Source organism: Triturus cristatus, chromosome 6 (genome assembly GCF_964204655.1).
Source record: "Triturus cristatus chromosome 6, aTriCri1.1, whole genome shotgun sequence".
NCBI classification, from domain to species: Eukaryota; Metazoa; Chordata; class Amphibia; order Caudata; family Salamandridae; genus Triturus; species Triturus cristatus.
In genome coordinates, this window is record NC_140589.1 from 152,053,618 (window position 1) to 152,071,611 (window position 17,994).

Consider the following 17,994-nt stretch of genomic DNA (forward strand, 5'->3'; position numbering starts at 1 on the left):
TCACCACCGAAAGACATCGGTGGGTTCCATAACCTGCTTGAAAGGGTTGCCAAGCGGTTTGACTTACAAATTCTGAAATCTCAAACAGAATGCTTTCAAGATGTCTTTAAAAAGTCATTTAGAAAGTCAGTAAGAGCTATTCCAATTGTGAGCTACATATGAGAGGAAGGACTCAAGGTCATGAAAACCCCAGCCATGGTGAGTCCAGTTCTATCCAGATTTGAGACAAAATATAAAGCTTGGAAAGATGCTCCCTCCTGCCTTGTGGGTCATCCAAAGCCTCACTTAGTGATCTCTCAGGTTACACAGAGGAAATGCAAGAACCCTTCGGCTCCAATTACCACACCCCAAGCTAAAGAGGGCAGACGCCTTGATAATGCTGGGACGCTATGATAGGCAAATGTGGTGCAAATCTGAAAGAGACACGTTAGTGATAGATTCCTTACCTTAGAATATTCCCCAGTCGTCAGACTGGATCCGGAAAGTTTTGCTAGCAGTACCCATGCGCGTCAGTAGGTGGCGTCATGCGGCTCCGTGTCTGTCGCTGGCGCCATAAGCGCCGATATGACATCACGGAGACTACTTATGCGCCACCCATGCGCGCTGACGTCAGTTCTTTCTTTTTCCGCACCAGAAAGCGCTGATCCGGTTAGAGCACGTACCTTAGTCACTTTTTGACTACCATTTTTTAGACTTTTGTCTCCTGTACAATTTTGGTTTCCTCGGTGCACGTAGGGATGCCTGGATTTAAGTCTTGGTTCTTTGGAGGATGGGGTTCCGGTGCTCTGCTGCTCTGGCTACTCCAGGTTTGGGGGGGGGGTCGCTCTCTATCCCTATCCTCCCTCCCCACCCTTCCTTCCATTGCTATCCTCTGCTTAAGGGTCATCTGGCCAGGTCTTGCCCTTGTCCCTTGTGGGTGGTTGCCCTCTAGTTTGGGGTGGCTTGGAAGTTTGTTGTCCCTGTCTGTCTTTGGACTGGTCCCATTCCTTGCTCAGGATGGGGGGGTGGGTTTACTACACGTGTCATGCGTTTTCACATGTTCTTTGCCTCTGGGGCACAGGGATGGGAGGCTGTCTATGTGCTGGCAGGGTGACTGCGCAGGTTTCTGCTTATTCTACTTCTTTCTTCTTTCCCTGCCCTTGGGTTCTGCGGTGTTGGCACTACTCAGGTGTTGTTATTCACCGTTTCTTTCCAATTTTTCTGCTCTACGCACACTGTTCCCATGCTTCCACAGTTTTTTTATCTGGTGGTTCCGCGTTGTGGTGCGTAAAAGTTCTCAGAAGAAAACTGACGTTGGCGCGCCGGGGTGGGTCTTATGTGACCTCGCTGATGTTACGTATGCGGACGACGCATGGGCGGAGTCGCATGATGTCGCCCCGCCCCTGGCGCTCAGGGATGCTGTGGCAAAAAAGTTTCCGGATCCAGTCTCACGCCTGGGGATCATTCTACGTGAAGGAATCTGCGGTTAGAATCGTCTCCACCAGATACATTGTTACCGAAGGTAAGTAACTCGTACGTCAGGAATCTAACGTCCATCCTTTCTGTTCCTCATCTCATGAAATCCTTTCTTACATCCTGCTTCTGGCAGAATCCAGATCTCTATTTAGAAGGATCTGTTGAGGACCATTATTGTGGTCAGCAAGGATCATTAAACAATTCATGAGAGGACTATTTAGGGTCTTTCCTCCTGTCAGGCCTCCTCCACCACTTTGGCATCTTAACATAGTCCTGCCACAACTCATAAAACATCCTTTTGGACCTATACATAAAGCTGACCTCAAATTCCTTCAATGGAAAGTTGCCCTGCTTCTGGCGTTGACTTTGGCCAGGAGGGTCAGTGAAATTCAAGTTCTAAGTATCAAAGAACCTACAAATCAGGGATGAAAAAGTAGTCCTTCGTACCAACCCATAATTCATCCCCAAAGTTCCGCCGGACTTTCATTTAAACAAGCTTCTTATTCTCAAAACCTTTCCACAACCAGCAACTGAAGAGGAAAGAGTCCTTTATTTGCTAGATATACAGTGTTGTCTTAAATTCTATCTTCAAAGGACCAAAGCCTTTCACAAATCAACCCAGCTCTTTTTGGCCTTCAGTGCCCCTCGGAAAGGCTATCTGTTATCCAAGCAGAGTATTACACGTTGGCTCTTAAGTGCTATTCAATATTGACATCAATTTGCAGGACAACCTCTGCGGGCGCCAGTGCGGGCCCATTCTCTATGAGCAGTACCTATTCAGGACATTTGCAGAGCTGCGACCCAGAAGATTACCCACATCTGTACCAAGAATTACTGCTTGGATGCCGCAGTTCACTGTGATGCAGCAGTAGGGCAATCGCTGCTGAGAAACCTGTTTCAGTAAATGTGAGCTCTCTCCTTCACCCCTCCTTCCTTTCTGCTGTAAGACTACGCACATTTTCTTTACTCATGTTTCCTTTTACTCATAATATGTTTGAATTGGCCGATTGTTTCTGAATACATTTAAGAGTTATATCTCGACCATTTAGTGCCAATTTTAAGATTATGACTTAAAGTGTATTGTCTTGTTTAAAGGCTTACAATATTTATACTATACACTGCTCTTTGACCCTAAAAATGTGCTACTGCTAGCTACACTGATTCAAGCATGTGAATCTATGAAAGTTCCAATACTGGAGTGACAAAATAAGTTACTTACCTGTAACTGTAGTTCTCCAGTATTGGAATCTTTCATAGATTCACATGCGACCCACCCTCTTCCCGAGATTCTCACCTTTTGGATTTTTGCAGGTGTATCTCTTGCACTGTTGCTGTGAAAATCTGGGGGTTGGAAGGTTATTTTAGGAGAATTCTAGAGGGTGAGAAGTTCTAATTGGTTGGGACGTATTTTTTGTCTCTTTTACAAAACAATGGAGATAGGTTACAAAATTGAAATGGGCCTAGGCCTGGTTTCTGGTTTGTATTAACTTTGCATGGCTATTTTGAAATACTAGGGACTCCCAGCTCAACAATAGGGAATATTCAAGCATGTGAATCTATGAAAGATTGCAATACTGGAGAACTACAGTTACAGGTAAGTAACTTATTTTCATCTGAGGTAAAGTTTGGGTCCTGGTGCATGTGCATATCAGGGGTGGCATCACCAGTAACCTGAAACTGAAAGCTCTTCTTTGAAGAAAAACAATTTGCAACATTCTGCCCCAACACTAGATTATAGGAGTGTTACAGCATGTGAATCTACAGCACAACATTCAGCAAATAGATTGACTGTACAGGTTTCCTTTGCTTTTGAGGGTGTGCCCATCAGAACAGCTTTATTTGCTACTTTTTTTTCTAAACGGAAGAACGGTATGAGCAGCATTGTTGCTGCAGATGCTTTTATTAAGAGCTAAATAGAAAGAACATGCTACATGTACATAGGGATTGTTTATTGATAGTTGGCAAATTATTTCTCTCTGTTAAAGTTTTCCTGGATCCTACATGTGTTCCGATATAGTCTAATGTTTGTGAATTGAATGGTTTCCATAACATTTAGATCTGTTATTAGAAGTACATTACTTTTTCTAGTAAGTTGGTCCAGTGAAAAATTCATGTAAAAAGCTACTTCTGTCAGATAAGAAAATGTGACCATTTGTATTTTGTAAGTAACATTAGCCTCCATTTAGATAGACATATTTTGTAACAATAGTACCACCATCACCATGCAGCTCTCTATCTAGAAACCACATTTTTTGTTGTTGTTCAGTTTATGAAAATGATTGAGGAAGTAACTGTTTGTGAATAAACTTCTCCTTTCCCGCCAGCATTTGGGTATGCAGTTTTCCGTGGTGCCAACTCCCAAAAGAATGCCTTTAGAAGAAACCCTCATGATCCCAAACTCGCAAGTATGGATTCCAAGTTATTTCAAAGGCTTTTTTGGGTTACTCTTTGTTACTTCTATTTAATATTATCACCCTTTTGCCACAGATCTGAAAACCATTCCTACTGCAACAGGAAAGTGTCTTCTTGTTACTGGATGGTGGGGCTTTGTTCGTCATCCTAATTACCTTGGGGATATAATTATGGCTCTGGCATGGTCCTTACCATGTGGTAAGTCTTTTATACTTCATCACACACTATTTAGTCATTGTTACTAAATGTCTAAAATGTCTGTTTTTTTATTTAATTCTATAATAACTGAAGTTATCACCAAAAAGCCGATATATTGCAACACAGTCATGTTTTACATTCAAATTCTTTGCATTATCCTTGCATTCTTTCATTAGGAAAAAGTTTGCATAATCCTGGCAACTAGTATGTGTGACATATAATACTTCTAATAGCTATGGAAGATAACCTATGGGATTTGCTATCTACAGATTTCAGACATCCAACTAATTGGCTGGCTTGTTAAAGCCTGTTTGCGGCCGTTACGGCATAGTCAAGTTCTCTTCCAGAGGAATTTCATCGGTAGTTATAAGCACCGAATAGTCCCACCCACACGTGGGATCCTGGAGCATTTCTTTACATATATATATATATATATATATATATATATATATATATATATATATATATATATATATATATATATATATATATATATAATACTTGTATTTCAACCTAGTTCTGACCAATATTGATACATAACAATGAACCAATGGGATCACCACAACTTTTAGTTTTTGCTCGGTATGGTGTTACTAGAGCTCCAGCAACCCATGTTTCAAATTGTTTACATAATCAATGGTACCATTTATTTGTGTATTTACACAGCAATTTTGGCGTTTCAACATGCTAAAGGTTAATAGTTGGTCTATTATTTTAATTTTGAATTTACCATAGCACATTTTGCACATTTTTTGCACATATTCAACACTTTGCATATTTAAAAGAATTCGTTTAGCGTAATTGCATGTATTTTATCATGGGTTTGGCCTTTTAACTGATTCAAATGTAGGACACCATTGTCTGTTTAAAATCAGTTTTATGTGTCTCATGATTTTATGATCTATTTATCATTGTTTATTAAGAAAGGCTCGTAATGCTCTATTGGAGAGTCTTTTTTCAATGTTCATCACGTTTGCACTCCTTTGCTACAATGATTACGCTTGCACTGTTCACTTTAAAAACCAATGGTGAATGCCTGACTGTGTCATGTGATCAAGGCCCGTTGGAAGGGCTGAACCGCGTCATGGCGACATTTTGCACTAAAAATAAATAATCTTGCACTGATTTTGTGGTCAGTATCCGTTTTCTGCAGAGGAAAAGGCAAAAGAAACGGAGTTCCTTGGATATATATTTATACACACACACACACACACACTTCACTTGCGCCTGCGCCATGCACAGTGCTGTTAACAATGATGCCATTTTTTATGTTGCATTGATAATATCAATAATGTCATAGAACATGTCATGAGTGATGCAGTATGGGAGGTAATTAGCAGTGCTAGATGAGGGCACAAGTTATAGGTATATCAGGGCACAAGTTATAGTTACTAGGGATAACTATAACTGGTGAATTTCAGTGGTTTTGTTTGTTTAAAGCTGTATGTTTTAACTGACTTTTTCAGCTAACTATAATTCAAAACATCACCATTACTGACCATCTGGAAAAAGTTCCTACGGTCCAGGATCATAATTTTTCAGCAGAAAATGGATTTTGTTTGACTGTACAAAAAATGTTTCAAAATTTCAATTGGATCGTACCTCATGTTGAATAACCACTTTTTAAGCCCTTTAACTTTTGTTTTTTTCTGTGAATGTCTTATGATTTGTTAACATAAAGTAAGACGTCTATCGCTATGTGTGGGGTTGGGTTGGGAGCAGGACCTGTCTACAGCCAGGTCCTGCTCCCAACATCTGCTGTGCACAGCTGACTATGTCATGTAACAATATCAACTATGTAATTTTAAGTAAGGCAGACCTATTTGCTTTGTCAAAGGCTCGGGGTAGCAAAATGTAAAAGTGTCTGGACCTATTGGCTTTATCAAGCGGTCAGCACATCAACATATATTAAGCAGTCATATTGGCTTTGTCATAAAGTCACCAGTATCTATAATCAAATGTATATTTCATAAATTCACACTTTACCATGTTTGATGATAGTGATTGTCTCCAAATATTTTCAATAAAGCATTTTAAATAAAAAACATTATACATGTCTTTGGGTCTTCTTATAAACATTTAGATATCTGCAAAAGTGCAGCCAAAGAACCATCCAAAAGGGGTCCCTGCACTCCAGAGTATACAGCTTCAGCTCGGAGTGCTATAAAAAAGAAATGGTAAGCTCTCTCAGAGTCAAGGATTCAATGACTGAGGAGATTCATTTATTTATTCTTTAATGTTCCAGGGGGACGGCCGCACTCCCTGCAGCCCTCCACAACATTTAAAATAAATAGTTGCTGGTACTCTGTAAGGAAGAAAAAAGATAATTTAAAAAAGCCCTTGAGGGGCATTATCGGGCACTCCTTGCAGGAGCAGTGAATGATAAATGAGTGGTTGCTGCCGCTCATTTAGGGCACCCACATTTTATTTGTTTTTAAGTAGGGGGTCCCAGGAGAGCCCCAAGACCCCTGCGGCCCCTACCAGCATCCCAGCCAGTACCCATAGTGGGGGTCGAGGGGTGCCAGCTATTTATTTATAGTGGGTGCCAGAAAGTATTCCCGTCATGCACTCTTATCGCCAAAGAGTCTAATATTTCCTGATTTTTTTCACCAGGCACAGCAGCCAATACATTGCTGTTAGAACCGGCGGTCTCTAGTTGGCAGAGGTATACACTTCTGACAAATAGGGACCAACCAACTCTAGTCAGGGAAAGGGGATTACACACTCAGATAACCCCTGCTACCCCCTTGGTAGCTTGGCAGAGCAGACAGGCTTATCTCAGAGGCAGTGTGTTAAGCATTTATGACCACATACAGTAATAAAGTGAATACACTACAGATGGACACGACACAGAAGTTATTATAAAAATAGTATTTTTATATAAGGCTTAGCACAAGACCAAATAACGACAAAAATATACCACAGTCTTAATAAATACTCTTTGGAAGGAAAAATAATAGTTCAAGTAAGGTTTCTTCTTGGCAAATAGTTCTTTAGCAAAGTATTCTTCTGAGCACAGTTCTTTGGCAACAATGTAACCCCCACAGGAGTCACACGACGTCGAGTCTACAACATTCCCAAGGTTCTGCGTCGACCGCGAGGAGCGCTACGTCGAGCCTGGAGTCGCAACAGACCCCACAAGTACAGTACCTTGAGAAACGAAGAAAACGATGATCCACGGCGTCGAGATGTCGAGGTCGGCGTCGATCGTGCCTCGGAGTCGGGTCAATCCGCAGCGGTGTCGAGGGATGTCGGGCCGGAGCAGCGCTCACGGCGTCGAGAAGGGCGTCGAGTCGATGCGATCAGCAGCGGTGTCGGGACGGGGTCGCTTGGAGGTAGAGCCGATACTCACTCCTCACTGGCGTCGATACCGGCGTCGAGACGGGGTCACTTGGAGCCGGGGCCGATACCCACTGCTCACTGGCGTTGCTGCTGGCGTCGAGACTGCAGATTTTCCCTTGTGTACTGGAAACAACACTTTCCAGCAATTCAGCAATTCAGTAGATGGTGAAGTCCTTTGGCCCTGTGACTTCAACAGGAGACTGGCACTCTTCCAGTCCTTGGAGATTTCCTAGCAAGTGTTCAGAGAGTACACACCAAGTTCCTCTCTCCTTGTTCCTTGGCAAAAATAAAGAAGCAGCTTTCAGGTTCCTCCACAGCAAAACAGCACTCTGGCAGAAAGGGGAGGCAAGTCCTTAGATCAGCAGGCTTCTTGTCCTTGGTACAGGTTTCCTTGTCAGAAGTGATCTGAGTTCTTGGTTCAGGGGTCCTTCTCTTATACCCCTTTTTCCCTTTGTTCCCTTTGTCCAAGCAGGGAGATTCCCACCATCTCAGGTTTGTTGTGGGTGTTGCCAGGCAGAGGCACCTGGCCTATTCACTGAGCAGGGCAGAGTCCTCAGCCGCCCAGCAGGAGGCGGAGCCAGTATTGTCACTGGCAGGAGCAGGGCTATCAGTCGCCCAGCAGGAGGTGGAGCCAGTATTGTGTCAGGCAGGGCAGGCTACTCTTCCCTCACTCTATGTGTAAACGCCCCATTCACCCCACACTGACTCATTCAGACCTCTGGAGCCACCCAGCCCCTGACACACATACCAAACCAGCAGAGACCGGTAGATAGTTGGACAAGAAAATAACCACTTTCTAAAAGTGCTATTTTCAAACATAGAATTTAAAAACCATCCATCCTAAAGGGTGTGTTATTAAATTCTGAGTTCAGGGATACTAAACTCGACTTGCTACCATGCTCCCTGAGTCAGATAGATTATAATGGAGTTAATAATCAGTCTGCCCAGTCTGGCCTATTGGAGGCAGGTAGCCCTTCAATAGTGAAACACGAAAATGGCTGTAATTCACTATTAGGTCATGCCACACACATCAGGGCATGACCTACCTTTTACCAACAATGCACCCTGCCCTAGGGCCTACCATAGAGGTGTCTGAAATGTGGCAAAGTGAAGGTTTAGAGACTGGTAAGTAGGTTTCCTTACCAAGTCGACATGGCAGTCAGGGACTGCACGCAGGCGCTGCGGTGGCAGGCCTGAGACACATTTTACACGCTGCTTCTGTGGGTGGCACAACCAGTGCTGCAAGCCCACCAGCAGCAGTTAACTTACACGCCCTTGGCACACGCAGTGCACTAGACTAGGGTCTGAACAGTAAGTCAACCAAGCCAATCATGGTAACACCAATCAATGTAACAATTTAACATAGGGAGCACTTGCACTGTGGCACTGATCAGCAGTGGCACAGTGCCCAAAGCAATAATCCAGCAAAAACATCGTAAACAGAGGAGGCAAACAGAAAAAAATGGAGGAGAGACTCATGCCAATGATGCCAGGTCTAACAATTGCCTTTAGCATTTCCTCAGCTACCTCCTTCATAGCCACATCCTTCTTCCACTCCTATGAGACCTCCGTGTAAAACTGCGTGAAATTCAAGAAATGTACAAATTCTGCATCGGTCAGGCTTTAGTTTAAAAGCTAGATCCAGAAGATAAGCTGGGAGCATGTGAGGGTCTTCGTTTCGTTCACGATTCGGATGGCCCTGCAGATGATCTAGCAGGAGATCATACATTTTCCATAGAAGACTATCTCCATCCTGGACCACCAAAACCTGTTTCTCTATCAGAGGCTATTCACCTACTTGCAAATTCACCTTCAGCGAAGGCCTGACCAGTTGACGACCGTACAACCTGTAATTACATGATGGTTAGAGAAGCAGTGAAATTGAACATTACACTGCCCACTCCTACCACTTCATTCAGCCTCTGTCATGTTTGAGACCCTGCATCAGCAAGCGTCATAAAAACCTTTTCTTCCTCTGGGTCCTGGTCTGCCGAAGCTGTTTCTCACACCTGCATAAATAAGGTTGACACCATCAAGACTTTTTAAAAACCACTTGATAAGGGCCCTTTATGCCTTAGAGCAGACACTTCTCCGGACTCAGTATCTTTGGCCTCCGCAAAGAAGTCCCTTGCAGTAGCTCCTTCCTCCGCTCTACCAGATAGAGAGAGCAAAAGAATGGACTCTGTTAGCAGGAAAATGCGTGGAACATCAGCATCAACCACGAAAGCTTCCAGCGCTACTGCAATTTAGAGGACATACAATAGATCTCTTACAGACACTCCAAAGATTTAGTGACAAGCTATTGAAGGAATACTTACTAGACTTCCTTACAACAGACTTTGCTTTCCTCAGAGAGTTCAATTCCCTTAATTGTCACCTCACCAGCCGCAACTTCAGAGGCAACCTAAACACCTTTGTAAGTCATCCAGAGGTAGAGGAGGTCAGCAGTCGTCTGTGGCTAGAGGAAAACCTCCTGACAAAGAATGGATTCAATCCTTCCCCTTGTCTGTCAGTCACTCCAGTGGGGAAGGCATAGTCAATCATCGATAAGAGTGGGTTTAATAACAGACAAATCAGTTGTGATTTCTTTTTCTGAATAGATATTCTCTTTGATTCAAGTCCCCTACTCCTTCTGTACCACTAAGCAAAACTTAAGCCTATCAGCAAGATCTGCTGCAGAAGAAGTCAACATCTGTAACAAACAAAATGTGATAGTGGAGATTGTCCACCTAAAAGGATGGGGGATTTGTTCCCAATAATCTCAGGTCCAAAAAAAGGCAACAAAAAGAGTTTAGACCTATTCTCGATCTTAGGGATACTAAATAAATACATAGGAAAAAAGAAATTAATAATACTTGCATTACACCATATTTACCCTATATTTCATCAAAGGGACTGGATGTGTGTAATAGATCTTCAAAATTCCTGCTTTCACATTCGGATAAGAAAGAAAAATTGAAATTCCTCTCCTTCATAGTATGTACCCAGCATTTTCAATGCAAAGTCATACCGTTTAGACTAAAAAACTGCTTCTCAAATATTTTCAGAATGTATGGCTGTTGTCACAGCACATCTGAGGAGTCAACAAATGTTTGCCTACCCTTACCTAGAGGACTGTTTATTGAAAGGAACATTGTCAGAGGAGACTTTGAAACACTTTCAATTATGCCACTATACTCAATTCTTTCTGAGTATCCGGGTCAACCTTAAAATAAAAACTAGCTAGTACAGAAGATAGACTCCCTCGATGCGATCTTGGATAACTAGTCCGCAAAAGTGTACCCTTAGGAGTAGAGACTATCAATTATCCATCTGACATGTTTCGAACTGTTTCAAACTCAGCACTCGACAGCACTACAGATATCATCTCTCCTAGGATTGATGGCATCCTGTAATTTTCTTGTTTCTGACGCCAGGTTCAAAGTCAATTCCATGGTGAATCCAGCCAAAAAAACGTACTGAAAGGGATCCTATTCCATCCGGATCTGCCATTTCAAACTCTAATCACAGATGGGGAGCAAATGTGGGCCATTTAATGGCTCAGGAGCTATGGTCAAACAGAAGACCTACTAAAGCAACCGTCTGGAGCTAATAGTAGTTCATCTGGCTTTGAAATTGTTTCTTCCTTCAATCTCGACAACCTCTTATCTTGTTCAGACAAACAATACAAGAACAATGTATTATCAGTACAACCAGTGAGGCACTCATTCCAGACTTCTGTCTCTTGAATCTCAAGCCTTATGGAAATAGATAATAGCAAGAAATCTGAGCAGCACTGCTGCCCAACTATTAGGCATTCAAAATATGGAAGCAGGCTCCCCCAGTCACACATTTCAAGATAACATGACAGGGTTCTAAACGCCAAAGTCTCAGAAACTATTTTTCAGGAATTACAAATAGACTTGTATATAGATGCAAGAAATGCTCCGATTACGCCTTTATATTCTATGTACCCTAGTTGGAAGAGAAGGCTATTTTGATAGACAGGTCTAAGAATTTTCGGTACGCATTTCCACCAGTACTACTTGTAGGAAAGTACCCTTTTGGCATGGTTACCCCCCACTTTTTGCCTGACTGATGCAACTTTGACTAAGTGTGCACTGGGTTCCTGCTAACCAGGTTCCCTGTGCCGTTGTTCTTTCCCAAAACTGTACCTTTGTTTCCACAATTGGCACACCTCTGGCTCACGCATAAGTCCCTGTTAAAAGGTACCATTGGTACCAAGGGTCTGTGAACAGAGAGGGTCTCTAAGGGCTGTAGCATGTATTGTGCCACCCTAAGAGACCCCTCACCAAACGCAGACATATGCCAATACAGCCTGCGTGTTTTGGTGCAGATAAAACTGTAGAGTTGAACTGGCACACAACCCTGTGTGCCAGGCCTACGAGCACTGCAAAAGGCATAGGTAAGACCCTTACAACAGGCCTTACAGCCCTAAGGCAGGGTGCACTATAACTTGTGAGGGCATAACTGCATGAGCAGATATACCCCTATAGTGTCTACATCCATTCTTAGACACTATAAGTGCACAGTAAAGCCATACAAAGTACATGGGCTAGGAGCTTGTCACTACAAGTTCTACAGCTCTATGATGGCTTCACGGAATTCCAAGATGTTTGGTATCAAACAACTAAACTTAATAAACCCACACTGATGCCAGTGGTGGATTTATTTGGAAATGCACCCAGAGGGCACCTCAGAGGTGCTCCCTTAAATCCTACCAACTCGCTAATGTGTGCATGTCTGGTCCCCATCACCCTGCTACCTCTAGACAACTTTCTGAACGCCTGAGGTGGGAGCCGTTTGCTGTCATGGGTCAGAAACAAAGCCTACTCTGGGTGGAGGTGCTTCACACCTAACCCCAAGCAGGAACAGCACAGAAAGGCGGTGAGCCTAAACGGCTTCCCGTCCTTTGTTATGCTGACCAGGGCCTCTCCAGCAAGTGGAGATGCCCACCTCCCTAATCAATCCCCATTTTTGGCAGCAAGGTCGGCGGGAAAATTAGTAAGCAAGATAGGTGTCCATGTTCCCCCCTCAACCACTAGATTCTAGTTGGCCTGGCTGATGAGGATGTTACCCCAAAACCGGTCCTAGAATGCTTGTTTCCGGTCCAGGGAAGGCCTGCTTTGGCTGATTTGCATATGGCTGGGCCTGTACTGGGGTGGCATAATGAGCTGAAGCACGACAATGGATTCAACCAAGATCTATGACTGGGGGTGAGTGTCTGAAAAGTTTCAATGCTCCGTCCATCATCTCCTTGTGTTTGCTTTCTTTCACCCTAAGTTGGGAGGGGATGCCCAGACGTGGATCCCTTGCTCACTTTGTCACTGGATTCAAGCTAGCCTGACTGATGAGGGATATTACCCCAAAATCGGTCCCAGGATGCTTGTTTCCAGTCCAGGGAAAACCTGGCTTGGCAGTTCGGGCTGGACTGTTTCCATGAGAAACAGGGTCAAGACTGATTTGCATATGGCTAGTTCTGAACTGGGGTGGGGAAGTGAGCTAAAAAACGATGATGGATTCAACCAAGGTCAGTTACTGAAGATGAGTGTCTGAAAAGTTTCAATGCTCCATCCATCATCTCCTTGTGTTTGCTTTTTGCGCCCTAAGTCGGCAGCATATGCCCATACGTGGGTCCCTTGCTCACTTTGCCACTGGATTCAAGCTAGCCTGGCTGTTACCCTAAAACCAGTTCTGGGAAGACCTGGCTTGGCAGTTCAGGCTGAACTGTTCCTATGAGGAACAGGGTCAATTCTGATTTGCATATAGCTGGGTCTGAACTGGGGTGACAAAGTAGGCTAAAGAACGATGATGGATTCAACCCAGATCTGTGCCTCGGGTGAGTGTCTGAAAAGTTTCAATGCTCCGTCTATCATTTCCTTGTGTTTGCTTTTTTTGCCCCAAGTTGGCAGGGTATGCCAGGCGTGGGTCCTTTGCTCACTTTGCCACTGGATTCAAGCTAGCCCAGCTGATGAGGGGTGTTACCCTCAAACCGGTCCAGGGAAGACCTGGCTTGGCAGTTCGGGCTGGACTGTTCCCATGAGAAACAGGGTCAAGACTGATTTGCATATGGCTGGGTCTGTACTCGGGTGGTGAAGTGAGCTAAAGAATGATGATGGATTCAACCCAGATCTGTGACTAGAGGTGAGTGTCTGAAAAGTTTCAATGCTCTGTCCATCATCTCCTTGTATTTGCTCCCTCAACCAGGGCCACCCATAAAGTGCCATGAGGTGAAGTGACCCCCTCCTTTGAGAATCCTCCATATTGGTTTGGAAGGCTCTAGCCAATAGACTTGGGGATATGCCCCCTAACTAGAAGTGGACATACAAAGAGTGTAGGCACCCTAAAGGTAAGTAGACAATTGGCTACTACCTTCTGAACCCTGTAATGTCCCTAAAATTAATATTTAGGGACACCCCTGAACCTTAATCCTCAGATTACCGACGACCTACGAAGAAGAGTACAAAGAAGAGCCGATCCCTGCATGACAAGAAGCTCTAGCCACTGACTAGGTCCCAGCCCTGCCAGCCTGTCTGCGAACTTCGAACTTTGCAGCTCCCACGACCCGCCCTGCATGCCAGCAACCTCCAAAACCCTGGGAGGACTGCCTGCCCCCATAAAGACTCCTGATCTCCCGTGGACAGCGGACCTGTCTAAAAGAAAAACAACTTTAAAAACCAAAGCTCTGCCTGCGGAACCTCAAAACTGACAACCTCTGCACCCGACGCCCACAGCCCGAGTTGCATGTGCCCGATTCTGTATTTTCACACTTTGCACACAGGCGCCCCTGTGCCGCTGGAGGTTTAAGTTTTGTGCTGCCTTGTGCCCCCCCCCCCCCCCCCCCCCGTGCTTACCTTAACCCCTGGAGACTGGTTTACCAAACCGTGCTGCCTACCTGTAAGTAGTACCATTTCGATTGCCCCCTTTTGTCTTTGAATAACATTGGTACCAGATACCAAGTTTGACCTCTGCACCCAGCCGCCACAGTGCCGATGGTGGTGCAACTTTGTCACTTACCTGAACCTTACCTGGTACTTGTTCTGTAGGAAAGTAGGATCGGCTTTCACGGTTACCCCCACTTTTTGCTGGTGTCAGTATATTTTTGTGACTAGTCTGACTAGGATTCTGCTAATCAGGATCCCAGCCACTGTGCTTCCTCCCTAAAGTGGCCATGGTAAGTAGTGTTGTACAACCGCAATTGGCAACTGGTGAACCCTTGTAAGTCCCTAGCATATGATACTAAAGTGCCCAGGGCATAGGTACACCAGGGGTCTCCCATGGGCTGCAGCTTGTATTGTGCCACCCATGAGAGAACAGTTAAAATGTGACTACAGGCCTGCCATTGCAACCTGTGTGAGTGAGTGCTAGCACCCCTCACAACAGATATACGTTTTCTTATATAGCTACGGTCACCACACCTAAAACCTATGTCACCCCTCTGGTAGGCCTTTCAGTCCTGAAGGCAGGGTGCTTGTTAATAACTGTGAGGGCAAAACTGCATGAGCAGAATATTCCTACAAAGCCCGGATTCAATTCTCCAGGCTTTGTAAGTGTGGTCAGCCGTTTAATACATATACTGGACATCAGTCATTACGAGATGTCTAACTATATAGAGGCTGCACGAACCTGGTCATGTTTGGTATAAAGCATGTTGGAATCATACCCCAAATCTGATTCCAGAGTTGGAAGTATGATCCCATGTACTGGGGGCTCCCATAGGGTACCCCCTGTACTTCCAGTTACAGCCTTTCAGGGTCTGACAGCAAGCTCCAGACCACAGACATGATTCTGCACTCCTGCTGCTGAGCCAAGTTCGAGCAGGGAAAGGTATAACAATAGGTTTCCTGTCCCAGTGAGGTGTGTACACCTCCCAGACAGGACTTAGCGTACTGGGCGGGGGTGGGGGTGGTTGCCAGTGCCAGCAGACCGCTTTGAAGGGCACATTTGGTGCCCTCCTTGCATACTCCAATTGGAACTAGTTCTGGGAGCCCTTGGCTCCTACTCTTGCGCAAAACTGGACAAAGGACATTGGAGTATCATCCCCTCTGTCCAGTTCCTCTGCTGTGAGTACCACTGAGTCGTTGCAACCCTTTCCCTGGGTGCCTAAGGGCTTACCTGTGGGTGGCTCTTCAGATTTGTCATGGGACAAGACTAAAGCCTGAAACCACGTCACTCTTCTACCGTCTGGACACTTAGACTTTGCCTGGAACTGGGACTGCATAAAGCTTGGGCTTTAAAAGTGGTTGTAAGAAGCGACTTCTCAAGCTGCTATATAAAGTGCAAAAAACATAAAATGTACTTTCGTTTGGGGCACGGAATTATTACATGGGCAGCCCAGAAGAGATTCAAACCAGGAGCCGGAGTTAGGGAAAGCAACAAAATTATGAATCGAATGTAACCTGAGCCTTGTGAGGTAAAATCTGTTGTTCTGTTTTTTCCCCCCAGATTAGATACTGCTCTATCCCAGGCATTGTGGAAATTGGCAAGTAGTTAAGAACTGAAGTTCAATGGCTTGCCCTTGCAATTCTAAGCTCTTCACTCATCATGATAAATTGTTCCTTAACTACATCCTTATCATTAAAGCTTTTGCTGATAAATGCCAGCCAAGGGATAGAGTTCATATTGGTTTAAGTTCAGACAGTCACTCAGAATGTCTCTTGTGGGGTACACTATATTTTAACCCTCAGTAAAACGGGGGGCATTTTAACTTTGTCTTCCAAATACCCATACCCAGTTCACTGTGGGAGAGAAAACTTGGGGTCGATTTAGGGATGGCCAGTATCCGATAGAGGAACTTGTTGTCGAAGGCCTGCATAGTAGGTGGAGCTTCATGACCTCACATGCCAGCTCCATATGTTCCCACGGCCAGACATTTGGATTTATATAGCTGGACCTTCCCTTTAATTGGCATGTGCCCTAATTTTTTGTAAATCTAAACATAGATTCACAACCTACTCCTATTTTCTGTAATCTCTGGTTGATCATGCCACCCCATGACAAATTAGCTTCAAACAGGAAACTTAGATAATTAAAATATAAAACGTTAGTGATTGGGATCTCGCCAATATAAAAAGATTTTGTTTTGGTATTTTTTGTACCGTAGATTAAAATGAATGATTTCTGATGATGTGCTTTTAAACTCGGATTTGGCATAAATCTATTAAAACCATTTACAAGTTTCTAGAGGCCAATTGCTGTTTGTGAGATTAGAACTGCGTCATCTGCATTTAAAAGAACAGGTATTCTGATGGTTATCCTGTTGTTCCAGTGAAAGTGCAGTCTGTTAAAGGGAATTCCTTTTCACAAGGTTGTTCTCACCCAAATACTAGTGACGGGTTCTTCTTAAACAGGATAGGATTTTAACTGGACCATCTTCAAATTCAGACCACTTTGTCTTAGAAAGAAATGTTCTACCACATCAGCCTTCTGGAACTCAAAGTAATTAGTCTTTCTTGCAAGTTTGTTCTCCTGGTTTTCCGGACAAACTCTCCGCTTTCTCAAATGGACAGCAAAACAATGATATACTACCTGGACAAGTAGGGAGGCACCAGATTGAGGTTTTATATTTGGGTGGCTATGACTATTTAGAAATAGCTACTTACCAGGAATCTCTAAATCACTGCCGTTCGATTCAATGCAGAACCAAATGAAGAGGCACGTTACCTCTGGACGTTTTTGCAAGAGACTCATGTGTGTCATAAGCAATGAAGTGTTCTTTGAGTGGGTCTTCCCTCAGTGATATCTCGTTGCAAATGCCGGGAAAAAAAACAATGCCCAGCTACACCCTCATGTACTATCAACCAGGGTCAAAGGGAAAAGCCCTTTTGATAGATTAGTCACAGACCTCAGCGATTCACAGATCATCACTAGTTCAGGGGTAATTTTCTACATACCAACCTACCATCACTGAATGTGGGATCTTGGATCCTCAACACATCCATTATGGTCATTTAAGCCTTCCACAAGCTTTTATGGACATTCTAGTAGAGGCCAAATGCCATTCCACTAGGGCATTCTGTTCCTTTAAATTAAAATATTTCTTCATTTAGTACAATCAGAACAACATTTACCCAATGAAATGCCAGAAAGATTCATATACTGCTCTATTTGGCCAACAAGGGTTGCATTTTTTCTTCATAAAGGTGCATCTTACAGTCATTGCTGCTTATAGAACATGTCCTTCACAAACCTCTTTTTTTTCAGAATCCCAGTAGGTAAGAACTTCCTACAGGAAACAAAGAAAATCCTTCCTCCTCTCTCCCCAATCGATAGGGAAACCTTACCCCTTCGCTTGGAACTTAATGTTATCTTCTCAAATATTATGGGTTCTCCTTTAGAACCAATTCATAAAGGTTCTCACATATGTAATTGAAAGCCACTTTCCAGTTTGGGATCACATCTGCATGCAGAGTTTGCGAGATCCTGGCTGTATGCGCCCATGGACCACACATGATTTTCAGAAGGATAAAGTGATCATGAGATAATTTCGGACTTGGAGGACACTAGATGACAGGGAGTGGGACAAGATGCTACAGAGCCCAACACGCATACCCCGCAATATGCGGTTCCGCCAGATACAGCTGTTTA

The 17,994-nt window shown here is 44.0% G+C and overlaps 1 protein-coding gene across 5 annotated transcripts in view; it reads left to right on the forward strand.

Annotated features, from left to right (window-relative positions):
• LBR (lamin B receptor) overlaps positions 1-17,994 on the forward strand; it is an 806,934-nt gene that overhangs the window by 774,795 nt on the left and 14,145 nt on the right. For all 5 annotated transcript variants that reach the window (XM_085610386.1, XM_085610387.1, XM_085610389.1 and 2 more), the window contains exons 12-13: positions 3,780-3,860; positions 3,943-4,065. In XM_085610386.1, coding sequence (XP_085466512.1) covers positions 3,780-3,860; positions 3,943-4,065 — 204 coding nt within the window. The remainder of the gene's footprint in view (positions 1-3,779; positions 3,861-3,942; positions 4,066-17,994) is intronic.